This window comes from Mesoplodon bidens (genome assembly GCF_964165515.1).
Source record: "Mesoplodon bidens genome assembly, contig: HAP1_SCAFFOLD_103, whole genome shotgun sequence".
Taxonomy (NCBI): Eukaryota; Metazoa; Chordata; class Mammalia; order Artiodactyla; family Ziphiidae; genus Mesoplodon; species Mesoplodon bidens.
Window position 1 is genome coordinate 1,550,138 of NW_027672700.1, and position 15,854 is coordinate 1,565,991.

General features: G+C 47.1%; 1 protein-coding gene across 1 annotated transcript; it reads right to left on the minus strand.

Annotated features, from left to right (window-relative positions):
* Positions 1–1,333: 1,333 nt before the first annotated feature.
* Positions 1,334–15,622, minus strand: LOC308609819 (forkhead-associated domain-containing protein 1-like; the record flags this gene model as incomplete). The annotated part of the gene is made up of 7 exons (XM_081259118.1): positions 1,334–1,612; positions 10,189–10,354; positions 10,891–11,111; positions 11,532–11,627; positions 14,548–14,672; positions 15,361–15,490; positions 15,608–15,622. 7 exons carry the CDS (start codon positions 15,620–15,622, stop codon positions 1,496–1,498), a joined length of 870 nt encoding a protein of 289 aa, XP_081115244.1. The 3' UTR covers positions 1,334–1,495.
* Between the last annotated feature and the right edge of the window lie 232 nt (positions 15,623–15,854).

Consider the following 15,854-nt stretch of genomic DNA (forward strand, 5'->3'; position numbering starts at 1 on the left):
CAAGAGAGCAGCAGTAGGTAGGGTAAACCTGGTTGGGGAATGTGCATTCTCAGAGAAAGGGGTGTGTGGCTGAGGAGACACCTAAAGAACCATCTAGTTCAAGGAGTAAGGAAAGAACATTGCCATTGTGGGTTGCAATGTTGATATGATAAAAATTAACACGTCCTTTGAAAGACCTCAAATACAGTGGAGTCACATAGGCATTACATTTAACTTATGCAAATTCAAATATTTGTATTCAACCAAAGTAGTTTTTTCCCACACAATTTGGCTTCCAAACATGAGCCAGCTACTTAACTACTGCCTGACCAAGTGATCTTTTCTGGTGCTGGAGATTGCTGTTTTGGATTTGGGGGATATGGTACAGTATAAGTAATATGTTCTTTATGGAAAACTGCTGGGATTTTCAAGATTATTTTTAAGGTCAGGTGATGCTCACCCTTCTCACTGTGTAAGAAGTACCTTTAGTGGAAGATCGTGCAAATCATTTTTCCCATTTCCTTCTAGTTTTAATCAGTATAAAGAATGCATTTGGTTTTAAAATATCAAAATACTTCTATTGTGGCTTTTTAAAAATAAAAAATAAATGATATTCATGGCTTCTGGCTCTTCCTCCTGTTTTATTTGGTGGTCTCTGGCCGTACAAGAAAGGCAGGGAGAGAACAGATGGCTGGAGAGAAGGCAAAAATGAGGGTCTCTTCAAACACCACGGGAAAGGGGTGTGTCCACCTGGGCAGTGTGTGTTCTTTGATGACTGGGTACTTGGTCTGTCCTGATGGCCTGGGACTTGACCTACTGGGCTGTCTTGGTGCGGCAGAATGGGCAGCGTGAGATGGAGTTAGAAACCTGGGTTCCAGACCCAATTCTTGAATTTACTAGCTGTGTGACTTTAGACGGGCCATTTAACCTCTCTGGGCCTCAGCTTCCTCATTTGTAAAATGGGGAACATAATGCTATTTACCTCCCAGGGCTTGAGAGAGGATTAGACGAGAAGTGTTTTGACCACCACAGAGCGCCATATAAACATGACTCACTGTTATGGAAGCGATAAAACTGGTTGCTGTTCACATTTATTAGAATCAATTCAGATATAAATGCACTATACCATGGCCCCAACAGCCCTGAGGTTACCATTCTGTCCTGTGGCCCCAGTACACGCCCTGGGTTTTCTCAACTGCGGGCTTCTCAGAGCTCCTTGGAGGTGTGACATTTGGGTTTGTCACTACCCAAACACATAATTGCATCTACCAGGCCTAGGAGTCTGAATTTCAAACTTATTCTTCATATGCCTGCGTATGTTTACATTCATAATAGCTGTGAAAAGAACCCCTCTCCTCACACACTCCAAAATACAGTATTGTGCAAAATACCAGTCTAGGAAGCAACACACTAGGGTAGCAACCTTTAATGTCCTAAAAAAGCATCTTAGTAGTTTGACGCAGAAGAGTTACACTGACTCACGGAGGATCACGCGAGGCCCAGCGGGACGACGTTTCTAGTTCCTTCCACCAGGTTTAGAAAACAGAAGGCTCTGGCTGGATTTGCTGGACATTTCTCTCTTCAGCATCTCCCTTCCTTGGTCCATCTTTGGGGTGCCTTTTCTGGCTCCAACCTACAACAAGCAAGAGCAACAAATGCCCAAACTCTATAATTGTAGGGAGATCCCCAAATATTTCTCAAATGGCATTTTTTTTTACTCAAAATAAAATCTTTGTTGTAAAAAATATTTATATACACACATAGACGTGAGCAAAACGAAGGTAAAATGATCCACCATTATCAAACTACCCACAGGTAACCTTATTCACATTTTGGTGTACACTCTTCCAGATACACAGATAACGTTTTCTTCTGACATTTGCATCTTTTTTTGAACCAGCAGTTTCTGATTATAGGCAATTTCATTGGGATGGACTTTCTCTCGAAAAGCTGTTACTGAACTGAATGCCTTATGTCTCTGATGTCTTAGGAGGGTAAAATGCAGCATACTCTAGGGGGTCGGTCTAACCCTTTTCTGAGCACTACTCCTGGATCCAGGCAGCCATGTGTGTGACTCTGTCCCTGGTCATAGCTGATCGGGCACTTGGCACGGGCTGGGCTTTTAAGATGATCACTCCCAGGATTTGGGTTATGGGTTCTAAGATGCTACTTGCTTCCTGGGCTGGTCCTTTGAACTGGGGGACCATGAGGTCATTCCTTCCTGTCACATGACTGGAGAGAGCAGAGATCAGGGGAGCCACACAGAGACACAGAGAGGAGATACGGCCTGTGTGTGCATGTGCGCATGCTTGTGTGTGTGTAAAAGAGATGATGCCTGAGATCTGATGGCTTACCAGTTCTATTTCGAGGCCAGGCTCTCTTTCAGCTCCCAGTTTTTATGAGGCACTCACCCCTATATCCTTAAAAAAGCCCCCTCCCCACCTTTTTTTGTTTTTTGCGGTACACAGGCCTCTCAGTGTTGTGGCCTCTCCCGTTGCGGAGCACAGGCTCCGGACGTGCAGGCTCAGCGGCCATGGCTCACAGGCCCAGCCGCTCCGCGGCATGTGGGATCTTCCCAGACCGGGGCATGAACCCGTGTCCCCTGCATCGGCAGGCGGACTCTCAACCACTGCGCCACCAGGGAAGCCCAAGGCCCACTCTTGGGGAAGGAGTCGCCCAAGTTACACTTGGCAAGGAACCTGGAGGAAACCTTTCTGTACTGAGGAGATCCTAGACACCAAACTTCTAAGCTCAGGCTGGAGGGCAGGGAGAATGGGAAGCTGGCTCTTTGCTCTTAGCCGAAGCACCATCTGCCCCGCTTCTGTTAAAGCCAGAGGTAGCGTGAAGTTCCAGGGCGTCTCACATCTCAGAGAAGCACAATGTTCCCACAACATCCGGGACCCATCCCAATATCTCCTCTGCCATTTCACATCCGCAGGTGGTCCTCAGACAAAACCTAGATGTAGGGCAGTTTCTGCCTCCTCCCAGCTCAGTCATATATGTGAGTGAATAAGTAACAAACTTCCAGTCGTTTCCACTTTGCAGGGTGGCAAACGTCTCAGATCAAGTGGGGCCCTCAGGATGCTCTCTATCCTCTTAACATCCTGCTCTGGGGAGTAACCACCTTCTGGTCTTAGCACAAGGATGCTGGCTGAGAAGCTTCTATTTTTCAAATATATCCCTCACCTAGAATATCTTCGTTTCTTCCCATGATAATTTGGTTGCCTCAGCATGACTGTGGCCTTTTATCAAACTTGAATGTCTCCTCTCTCATATTCAACCAAAATGTGTTTGGCTTTCTAGCTTCCTGAGAGCTCGCCTCTACTGTCTGCAAAGTGGCAACATGGACTGGCTTAATTCCAGTTCCAGGGCTGATTTGTCAATGGCAATGTTTCAACATGTTCAAGATTTCATAGTCTTAATTCTCGACTTTGAAGAGAATTCTAGAGGATGCTTCCTTGAAATTTAAGAGAAATACCACTGGAAATGTATCAGGTTTATTACCTGGAGGTTTATAACCTAAAGGAGGAAAAGCTAGCACTCCCCTGGGTGTCAGATCTGCACTGATTCCCAGCTCTCCTACTGAGCTGTGTGGCTCTGGACAAAGAAAGTCTCTGAGCCTCTGACACCTCATCTGTAAATTGGGTATAATAACAACACCCACCCCATAGGGTTGTTGTGAAGCTTAAAGGAGATACTGCACGTCGGGTGTTTGGCTCTGTGCCCGGCACATGCCAAATGCTCAGTACATAATAGATGTGGGATAACTGTCCACTGGGCTTCCTGCTGACGTTCTAGGGTTTTCTCTCTTCTCTCTTCTGGCTCACCTGGAAATGTGAGTTCTGCATCTTTGAGTTCTTCATCAGCTCTCCAAACATTCGTCTCTTTAACACAGAAAGAATATTGACAACATTTAGCTTATGTTCTTCTTTGCCTTTTGCATCAGAGAAAAATGGATTTTTCTCAACTTTCAGATGCTACCCATTTGGATGGAATGTTGAGCCTTCCTAGGTGAGGAGGTGAGGATAGAGGTCTGCAGAAGGGGGTGTGGCTTTGGGGTAACGCTACACTGTCCTGCTGCACCTTTTAGGGAATCTCTGTTCCAGATTCCAGCAGAGAAGGAGGTGGTCAACCAAGAAGGCTACGAAGGATACTGTATTCTTCTTGGAGGACAGATCTGCTTTAGCTGGAAGCAGAGCCTCCTAGATCAGTGGAAGAGGCTGTAGATGTCCAGTGGCTTTCCACCCAGTGGAAATGTTGAAAGCCCCAGTGGCTAACCTCCCTGGCAGGGACTACAGGGGCCTGTTGGGAAGCCAGCATGACTGAAAACCTGGAGCTTGCCGCTCCCCTGGGGTTTGATGACTATTGCTGACCCTGATCTGCTCAAGACCCTGCACCTCAGGGGCAGCTCATCAAAGAAAGAGCATCCCCTAGGCACTGGAGACACAAAAGTGAGAGGGAACTGGGGTCTCCCTTGCAGACTGACACTCCGCAGGTGAATGTGCAGTGGTGTCAGGAAGGAGACGTTCTCCTAGAGCCCTGAGCATCCACTGGGGTCGCCAACCTGATTCCTACAGCGGCCAGGAAAGTAAAAGAAGTGGGTGAAGTGAGCTGGGGTGGTGGTGGACAGCAGCAAACACACGAGCCCAGCGCCTTTCTAAGGGGCCTGGAAGATGGAGGCTTGTGATGGTGGCTTGTGGGTCTGTGGGCCTAGGGTCGCCAGATCTTCCAAGTTTCCCAGAGAAGCTGGAAATCCAGAGTATTCCAGGAAACTGCCCTATTTTGAAATGTAACTTAAAAAAAACTCCCATGAGCCAAATGGAATATATCTGTGGGCTGCCATCTTGCGACACCCGCTTCAGAACCTCCCTGCTTGGTGTCTAGTTGGTGCTCAGTAAATGTTGGAGGGGTTGCCAGATAAAATACAGGATGCCCAGTTAAATCTGAATTCCAGAATGAAGCCAACAAATTTGTGAGTGTGAATATGCCCCGTGTAATATTTAGGACATTTATACCGAATAGCTTTTGTTGTTTATCTGAAATTAAAATTTAACTGGGCATCGTGTTTTTGGTTTGTTTGTTTTCCCCTCAATCTGGCAACCCTACCGGGTAGTCACACAACTCAGGGAGGAAATAAGGCTGTCTTTTGGGACAGGGCATAGGTGCTTACAAGACTCTTCCATTCTCCCAGAAGGATGCTAACTCTACCCTCAGAGGACTGTCCGTGAAGGCTGATGGGCCCGTATTGCACTGACAATTGCCCTCCACGCATTTTCCGTGGAGAAGGCCTCGAGCCTGCGGCCACTCGGTATTTATCACAAACTCTGTTGAGACAATCACTATCCAAATGCCCAGATATTATAGAGCAGGGGTTAGTTTTAAACCAACAGCCTTCTTCTCTCCCACCCCATCCCCCGCCTTTTTTTTTTGCAGAACCGTTTATCCAAGCAAAATCCCATGAGGAACTTGGGGTATAAGATAACGCAGAGCTTCTCTGGCGGGAGAAAGGTGTGTGTGCTTTGAGAGTCACACCCTTCCATGGCACCCAAAGGCTCCAGGGAACCCCAGTTTGAACATTGCTGCAAAATTCCTTCCTGGATTAAGTTCCATCAGTGGGCAGCTGGGCACTGAGGGCAGAGCCTGGCCCCTGTGCACCTGCTTTTCCTGAACTTTACTGAACTCACTGGGATGTGATGAAGGGGGTGCGGGAGGGTCTTTTTCTTTAGCCTTCTTCTATCCGTATGCTGCATAGGCCTGGCCACATGGTTCTACTTCATCATTGTGGGCGGAAGAGCACCACCCGAAGCCCCTCCAATCCCACGCCCCTCCTACACAACATCTACCAATTGTGGGGCTTCCCTGGTGGCGCAGTGGTTGAGAGTCGACTTGCCGATGCAGGGGACACGGGTTCGTGTCCCGGTCCAGGAGGATCCCACATGCCGCTGAGCAGCTGGCCCGTGAGCCATGGCCGCTGAGCCTGCGCGTCCGGAGCCTGTGCTCCGCAACGGGAGAGGCCACAACAGTGAGAGGCCTGCGTACCGCAAAAACAAACAAAGTAACAAACAAACAAAACACACAAGTGGCACGGAGGAAGCCAGAATCTTGAGAATACCTGGGCCCAAGGAAATCTTGGAAGATAGTGAGTTAAAGAGAATAGTGAGGATAATGACGATGGTAGGAGAGGGTGAATGCTTTGTGGTCCTATGTGCTAAGGCTTTTGTATACAAGCTCCCATTGGGAAGGCTACGAGCTAGGTGCCATTTTTATTCTCATCTTAAAGAAGAGGGATCTGAGCTAATTAAGCAGCGGGAAGGTTAGGGGGTTTTCCTGGCTGAGACCACAAGGCAAAGCAGTGGTCACGCCGCTAGCCAGGACTTGATTGGCTGGAAATTTGATTGGCAGGAGAGCTGAGCGGCTTCTCCTGCCAGAAGCAGCCGGTGCCCTTCAGCCTTTCTTACACTTCAAGCCCTAAGAAAGGGCTTGCGTGCTTCCCAAGTGGCAACTTCTGTGCATTTAAAAATTTCCTCTTGAAAATCCCAGCCTTAGCCCATTCACAAAAGGTATCTGGGTCCTTTCTTGGCCGTGGCCCTAGTCGTATTCACCAAAGAGAAGAGCACGTCCCATAAGAGCTGGCGGCTTTGGGAGGACCGGGGAAGGCGTCGGCTGGCTGGAAGCTCCCTGAAAGAATTAGAGGAGTCCCCACCCATCCATGAGCTGCCTATTCTTCCCCCTTAGAAACGGGGCTTGTGATGTGCCAGGCACTGCAGGCATTTTGCCATTTAACCCTCCCGCTGCCCCACGCAGTAGGCCCCTTGCTAACAGTTTTGGTTGCTTTTGTTGAGGAACCTGTGATACAGAGGTCAAGCCACTTACTCAGGGTCATTCGGGGCAGCGGTGGGGCTTGACCCCTATTTGTTTGACTCCAAATCTGGCCTCTGAACTCTGAGAGACACTGCCGGCTTCTCGAGTGATGTGGGAAGTGGATTCGAGTGAGCACGGCCTGGGCCGCGGTTCCCGTCCCTCTGCCACATGGACAGAGCCACAGGCCCAGTTCGCTGTGAAGGCCCAGCATCTTATACCAAGTCTCATTTTCACAGCCAGAGATATTAGTGTGGAAATAGGACTTTTGATTCTTGAAAGGTCTGCTTGGTGAAGAGATGGTCAAACATTAAAACTACAAACTCCATTTTTTTGGGGGGGGGCAATTCTGAAGCTTAAGATGTGTAATTTCATCTCAGTGCTTCAACCTTGCCACCTCTGTGAACGGGTGAAGAGTTTCAAAGTTTTATACAGGAGGCTAAAAAACTAAGGCTCCTTGTGAAAATACTAAGTGTAAAACTTAGAAAAGAGGAATTCTACTTTCTGTTCATTTCTGCTTAAAGACAACGAAGATCTACTCCCTGGAAGGAACGGATGCCAAGACAGATGTATACAAGTGCCCTTTAGGATCCAGCAAAACATAAAATGTAATATTGTTTTCTTCCTGACAAACAGGGATTTCTGACAACATATTAACAACAAGCCTGAAATGCAAACCTGAGTCCTGGAGTGAAACCCGCAGGAGCAATGGTGCGATGTATCCAAGGGGGCCACCCTGGTAAGGGAGACACAGAAGGAAGGGGTGTGGAAAAGTGAACCTGGGCGGGGGAGGGCAGCAGGTGGGGAGGAAATCCTGTTTCTGCCACTTAGTAGCCAGGGAAGGGTACCCTCTGTCAAATCAGCTTTCCCCTCTCTCTAAGGGGACGACACTTGCCAGCATCCCTTGCGGGTTGATGGGAGAGATGAAGCATGTGCGGTGTGGAGCAGGTGCCTGCCTCTTGGTAAGTCTTTCCCCCAGTTGTGAATTCCACGAATTTGAAAGCTACTAGCTGTAGCTCTTCTGGGGACCCTGACACAGGTTCAACTTGGCCATTTCAGACCCTTCTCGGCTGAGGGATGTCTAGCGCCAAACAGGCAGGCATGTCCCTTGCCATGCGTGTGAATGAGGCAGCCCAGGAATAAAGCATGTGAAGCCTGATTATGTAAATCCTCAGGCTTTCAGTACATGACAATGGCCTTTTTTGGGCCCTTCGCTGTCCCATTCTGTGGTCTGGTGTCTCTGCTTTGGGGCCTAGTCTGCCAAGCCCTGGGGGCGGGTGGGGGCACTTCGGGGAGGGGTGAGCTCTGCAGAGGGCACATCAAAGGGAAAGTCACAACTCTGTCACTGGCCCAGCTCTCCCTGGCATTGCTTGGTGTGAAAGGAAACTGTCCTCTGCCTGAGGCAGCCCCATGACATATGCAGACTAAGGTCTGTGATGTTTAATTCACAGCAGTGAGCACTGGAAACACTTCATCCAGGCTCCCTCAGAGCAGGACAGCCACTTTTCATTTCTGGGGCTCTAAGCCAGAGAGCCTGCTGTCTGGAAACCTATTGCCTGGAAGGTTCGCAGGATGGGGGGCAAGCTTCTGCAAGGAACTATCTGACCATCACCTCCTGGTTGAGCAGAAGGGCACCCTTCTATGACCTTGGCCTCCTTAGAGCTCATGCAGGCAACAAACACACACATACAAATACACACACATGCCAACACACAGCACATACTCACATGTACACACATACACGCAAGCATGCGTGTACAAATACACAGCCCCAAGTCAGAAAGACTGGAGTACTATTCTGGCTACTCAGAAGAGCAAACCCAGATCTTTATTCTCAGAGAGCTTATTCCTCGGTGTATCCCTGGCACCTGGCAGAACAATGACAGTCAGAATCGCCGCCTTTGAAAACACTCGGGCTGTTCACTCAACTGATTGTGGTCATCATTGCAGGAGGTAGGGAAGTCAGATCATGACGCTGGACACCCTTAAACTCAGTACAGTGCTGTGTGTCAATTATGTCTCAATAAAACTGGTGGAAAAAATAGTTATCTGGATAGAAAGAACAAAATAAAATACACGAATTATCAAAAGTTAAAAAAATACAGACGAGCTAGACTATGAGTCTCAGAAAGCACTGTTCACAACAGCCAGGACATGGAAGTAGCCTAAATGTCGATGGAGGAGTGGATAAAGAAGATGTGGTACAAATATACAGTGGAATACTACTCTGCCATAAAAAAGAATGAAGTAATGCCATTTGCAGCAACATGGATGGACCTAGAGACTATCATACTATGTGAAGTAAGTCAGACAAAGACAAATATCATTTGATATCACTTATATATGGAATCTAAACAAAATGATACAAATGTGCTTATTTACAAAACAGAAACAGACTCACAGACTTTGAAAACAAACTTATGGTTACCAAAGTGGAAATGTGTTGGGGAGGGACAAATTAGGAGTTTGGGATTAACATATGCACACTATTATACATAAAATATGTAATCAACAAGGACTTACTGTATAGCACAGGGAACTCTACTCAATATTCTGTAATAACTTATATGGGAAAAGAATCTGAAAAAGAATAGATATATGTGTATGTATAACTGAATCACTTTGCTATACACCTGAAACTAACACAACTCTGCAAATCAACTATACTCCAATATAAAATAAAAATTAAATTAAAGAAAAAGAAAGTTTAAAAAAATAGAGGCAAGCTAGACTATGAGTCTCAGAGAGGTTAATCTAACACATATATATGGAATCTAAAAAAAAAAAAAAAAACAAGGTTCTGATGAACCTAGGGGCAGCCAGGAATAAAGACACAGAGGTAGAGAATGGACTTGAGGACATGGGGAGGGGGAAGGGTAAGCTGAGACGAAGTGAGAGAGTGGCATGGACATATATACACTACGAAACGTAAAATAGATAGCTAGTGGGAAGCAGCTGCATAGCACAGGGAGATCAGCTCAGTGCCTGGTGACCACCTAGATGGGTGGGATAAGGAGGGTGGGAGGGAGACACAAGAGCGAGGGATCTGAGGATATACGTATGCATATAGCTGATTCACTTTGTTACACAGCAGAAATGAACACAACACTGTAAAGCAATTATACTCCAATAAAGATGTTAAAAAAAAATGCTGCCTGAAGTCACACAGTAAATGGCAGAACAAGAGTCTAAACCTAAGTCTGCCTAATGCTAAAGCTATTCTGCCACCTTCCTTTGCAAAGAGTGAATGCATTCTTTGCTGCCTGGATCCCACTGGGGCCTCAGTTGGCTGTTTCTAAAGGGAGCTGAGGGGCAGCCTCAGAGGCTCTGCTCGGAGGAGGGACCTCTCACCTTCTGCTGCCTGATCGCCCTGGTGACCCTCTTCTCCTGGTGCAGCCTCTCTTCCATGTGCGCCAGGGCCTCCTTCAGCAGCGCCTTTTCTTCGGCCTCTTTGGAGATGTCGTCCTTCAGCTTTGCCACCTGTGACTGGTACATCTGAACCGACACTTTGCTCTGCCTGAGCACACAGGAGAGACAAAGTCTCTTTTCTCCTCAGCTTTCTCACTCACCACCAATGCTACCGACCTGGGAGATCCTCAGAACACTTCCATATATGCCTGGCTTCGCGGTTTCCTTACAAGTGGGGGGAAGGCTGAAGATGTGGGGACTAGAGGGCAGAATAAATAGCCCATTGGCTGTGGACGTGCAGCACGAAGGGGGCAACGGTTATGCTACCAGCCCCTCCCAATTTCCCAGAGAGGGTGGGGGAACGGATACCACTGAAAATAGGGTGGAATTACGAAAAGCACACACATGGTGAAACATCAGACACATTTATAAAAGGTGCACCTTATTCCTTAACAGTAGGGTACTTTAACTGCTGCTTTCTTGCCCAGAGACTTGGGTCCATCAGGCCCTGAGTCACCATCCCGCCTCCCCACTCCACACCCAGGCCTCTGTCCTCTTGTCCTGGTCCCTACGGGTCTGCAGCTGCACCGAGGTTTAGCCTGGAAAATGGAGGCCTGGTCCTTTTGCCGGGGACATGGGCCATACTTGAGCTGTTCAATGTCCTCCTTGTATCGTCTCAAAAGCTCTTCTTTTCTCTGCAGCTGGTTCTTGAGTAGGGTGATCTTATCAAACACCAGGTACAGGTCTCTTTGTCGAAGCTGGTAGACTCTCTCCCTCTCTTTTCGGGAGAGGTGTTTCATGGACACGTGACCTGAGATATCTTTGATGTTCATCAAAGTCCCGAGGGTTTTGCTCATATCCATGTACTACGAGAAAGCATTTCTCAGGTAAGAGGCCTGGCCCAAGACCGCTGGTGGCCACTTTGAGGAGGCAAACATCTAACTCTGTTTCATTCATTTTCTGCAGTTGCAGAGAAGAAACACATGCTTTGCAAATGAGTGCATTTGGGGTTTTTAGTACGACTTTCATTTTCCCCCGCATCCATTTACACTATGCCTTTTTGAGAATTGGGGTGGGGGAGGGGGAATGACAACAGACATAAACATTCATTCTTACTACCCAGTCTTCCAAGGAATTGGGCTCTGCAATTTCCAGCCCATGCTGGGAAAGGAGATGGGTCTCGTGGAGCTACTGTAACAACTAAACATGTATGTGGAGTTGATGTTTAAACTATCTGCAGGGCACACAGGTTTGGACAGGAGGGGACTGATGCTGGGTATACCTACCAGGTTTTCACTGAGATCTAAAGCGTCAGCCACATCCATTTTCCCTGACTTCTCAGAGACCATGATGGACCCTGGGCTGGAAAGGCCATTTTGAGGCTGAAATTTAAAAAAAGAAGAAAAACTCTCTTGGCATTCCATTATGATTTTCTACATCCAGAATAATAACCCAAAGAATAATGGAAGAACTGGAAAGTTACTAAAGAATAATTTGAGAGAGTTAATTTTTTTAACATCTTTATTGGAGTATAATTGCATTACAATGGTGTGTTAGTTTCTGCTGTATCAAAAAGTGAATCAGCTATACGTATCCATATATCACCATATCCCCTGCCTCTTGCATCTCCCTCCCACCCTCCCTATCCCACCCCTCTAGGTAGACACACAGCAACGACCTGCTCTCCCTGTGCGATGCAGCTGCTTCCCACTAGCTATCTATTTTACCTTTGGTAGCGTGTGTGTGTATATATGTCCATGCCAAGAGAGTTGGTTTTAAATCCACTCTGACTCTGTGAACTGCTTTCTTTATGACTGTGCTCCTACCCCTTCAGAGCACAACTGCCTTTGAAATGATGCATCACTTGTGCCGTTCTTTGGCCACTGTCTCGTCTGTCTTCCCTTTAGGCCAGTGGTTCTCAACCGGGGGTGACTCTGGCCACCCTACCCCCTCCAGGACATTTAGCAATGCCTGGACACATTTGTGGTTGTCATAATTGCTGCTGGCGTCTAGTGGGTAGAGGACAAGGATGCTGCTAAACACCCCATGATGCATAGGGCAGTCTCCCAAACAAAGAGTTACCTGGCTCAAAAAATCAGTACCGCTGATGTTGAGAAGACAAGCTCCAGAAAAATGGAGACCATGTGGCTTTTGCTCACTATCTCCCTCCTTGTGCCCAGCATGGCACCTGTCACCGAGTGGTGCATAGTGGTCATGTTTGTTGAATGAACGAATGAAGGTTAAGTGGAAAATGGCCTCCCTCCTTTTTACTAAAGGAATCTCATTTCTGTGCAGCAGAAACCATACCCTCACAAAATTCGGCCCAACCTTCTCCTAGCTCTGGAACCTGGTGGGTGGGCATCCCTTCAGACCCTTTCCAGAGACAATGCAGATAGTGTTTGCAGCTGCATCTCCCTAAGACCCCAACCAGCCAGCTGGCTGCTGGAAGCCCAACTGACTGCATGGAAAGGCCACCAGACTGAATAGGGGACCTGATCTGAACGACTACAAATAACCATAACAAGCCTCCTTAAAAAATAAATTGGCTTTTAATGCTTGCCATGAGCCTCTCTTAGCCCTAGCATTTGTTGGCACTACCCTGAAACCCTCTGAGATTAAAAACAAAACAACTACAAAAATATAAATGCCCCCAAAGTGACTGTGATAGATAAGAGTATACATATTTGTCTATGTACCTATGGAGATGAGAATAAAAGAGGGTATCTGAAGATGACAATAAACCGGGCAGATCTGCTGCAAAAAGAACCTGAGATGCTGTTCAGTGTCTTCAGCTACCCTGAGCTGCATCCTCTGTACCTCTCCAGACGCCCCCTCTTTTCCTGAGGGAAGGGTCACTAAGGAAGAGCCTGGGCTACAGGATCCAAGCACACAGTCCCCACCCGGTCTCTGCAGGCTCGCAGACACACCACCAGGGACACACCCCTGGTGTGTCTTCAATCATTATTCTGTGACCTTGGGTGAGGTACTTGACCTCCTGAAGCCTTACTTTTTCTTATCTGTTAAATGGGGACAATAATAGTAACTATGACACAAGGCTGCTACGATGGTTAAATGACATAAGGCATGGAGCCGGCTGAGCTCAACGCCTGGCACACAGTAAGCAGTTCACAGATGTCAGCTATTCTTCCTCCTGCTCTTTCCTTTAATTACTGCCAACCTTGGAGGATTGAGAGTTGGGAGGTTTCCTGCTCTGTGGTGTCAGTGGTGGGATGAGGGCTTGTTGCCAAGGGGAAGGTCAATCTTGGAAGCAGGACCATCAGGACGTGAGATCCAGCTGAGCTCCCCACCTGGAGACGGTCCCTCTACTCCCAACCTCAGAGAAGGAAGATTCGATTTTACCAGGAAGACCAACACGTTTCTGAAGACTCACATCTCTAGACGTGTGAGCAAATGTCTAGAAAAATTGTAGGAGAAAATGCTGGTACAGATAGGATGGCTTTATTATGTTTTCCAAAAGCTGGTTTAGACTAGCTGCCGCAGCAAGCCACGCTGACCTGAGCTGTCCATTGTCATGTGTCAGTCAAACACCTGATCAAACATCCATTTAGGATACACGGCACCTTCAACCTAACAATCAAATTACTTCTGAAAATCCTGGAAAACACAAACTATGCTCCCTAAGAAAGGAAGGTTTTCTTGGATAATACTCTTTAAATACTGTTTGACAATAATAACTATCATCTATTAAAGTGCTCGCTATGAGCTAGGCACTGGGATAATCACTTTACATGATGATCTCCTTTAATTTTTCCATCATCATTTTACAGCTGGGAAATGAAGTCCCAGAAAGGTTAGGAGCCTGCCCAAGGTCACAGAGCTTGCAGAGCTGGGATTAGGACACAGGTCTCTGATTCTAGAACTTGTGTCTTCTTAATCATCATGGCTCCCTTCTGCTGCCCTTTATGTGTTCATGTTTTTCAGTTTATAGCAAAAAGCAAATGTTAGGCAAGCTCATGACATAATGTTGTACATTAGCTTGTTGGATATTTTCTGCAGAATATAACATGTGAAGTGAAAAGGAGGGCCCAGAGATTGACCTGGCCAGCATCAGTGCAATGCTATATCATGCTGTACATGATGGGAAGCAGCCTTTCTATTCAAACATTGGATCGCTGGTACGGCCAGGCACCGACCAGTCCATACAGGTGCCAGCCCATCAGGGAGGACCTGGCCTCGAACCAATGATGTATACAGTGGTGCCAGGGCACACGGCTAGTGTCTGTCCTCATGCCCACCCTCCCCACGTGTCAGTCAAAGCAGAGACAAAGTTTCTTTGGTTACCGTTCCGATCTCTACTCTTAAAAAAGTTGGCAAGTCAGGTTTTACATCCAATATTTTCCGAACATTTTTTTCCATCCCGAGGGTCTTTAAGTCTAGAAATGATCCATCCATGTGGTCCTTGTGATCTATAAAAGAAAAAAGTTTACACTCAAAAGAAAGGCTCAGGAAGAAGTTACTGCATGTAAAAGTCACAGCTGCTATTTACTGGACCCTTACCACAGGCCAGTACTAATTAGCTCACCATCCTCCCTTGGCAGGTGAGGCATCGAGGCCCAGAGAGGTGACATGACTTGTCCAAGGCCACACAGCTCATATGAGGCTGCAGCCTCCCAGGGTGGGGGCACTGAGGGGGAACGTTCGGCCACAGGTGTGAGGATGGACTTGAACCCAGGCTTCTGTGTCCTAGCCCAGGGCTCCACCCAGCAGCAAGCTTGGCTTCTTGAAAGCCCTATTCCCTCTAAACAGGGTATTTATCCTGGGAAGTTCCCCAAGGTTGGTCCTTGCACAGCATCAGTCTATGAAAAAGTTTTCACTGGGCCACAGTGAAATAAGAAAAAGAGGGACAAGGTTCTGAGTTTTTCATGAAATCCTGTTTATTTAATATCAAGGCCTGCTCTTGACTCTGAGCTCATGCCTACCCATCTATTTTTTTTTCCTGCCCATCTTTTTTTAGAACTCTGTTTTTTTAGTTATGAAATGATGGGGATAGAAGATGGTGGTCCTGGCAAATTGGTTAGTCCCTAAAGTGAACCCTCAAGTCTGGGGTCCACGGTTCTCAGCACAGAGGGGGTGACTAGGCAGGAGGAAACTTACTTGACAAGCAGGCCTTCTCAAGTTCTTTAATTCGTGCACGAAGCTCAGATAAAGCCTTTTTCTGACACTGAATGACTTCCTCATGTCGGGACGCTTTGCACTTGGCCCCTAGATCACTGAAGGACTGCTCCTGTGGCCAGAATGGTGAGGACAGCAGCTTTATCAGTGATCACAACCTCCCTCTCTTGTATTTGAAGAAACATGAACAAATCATGGATTAGCAGAAACCCTGTCACTTACTTAGTACCTTGGAAAATATCATTACAGGGCTTCAGCAGAGAAGGAATTTAAAAATTTCATTTCGAATACAAAGTCACATCTAGGAAGATTTCCAACTTTCCTACCGACTTAGCATCACTGTAAATAAGAGATCCCCCCTGTGTTCCCTCCCCACGTTTTCTTTCTCTTGTTCTTCTAATGCTCTTCTAAGCTGGGGTTTCCACTTGTTCTCATTCTGGTCTCATCTCTGAACAATCACATCAGATTTGCTCCTG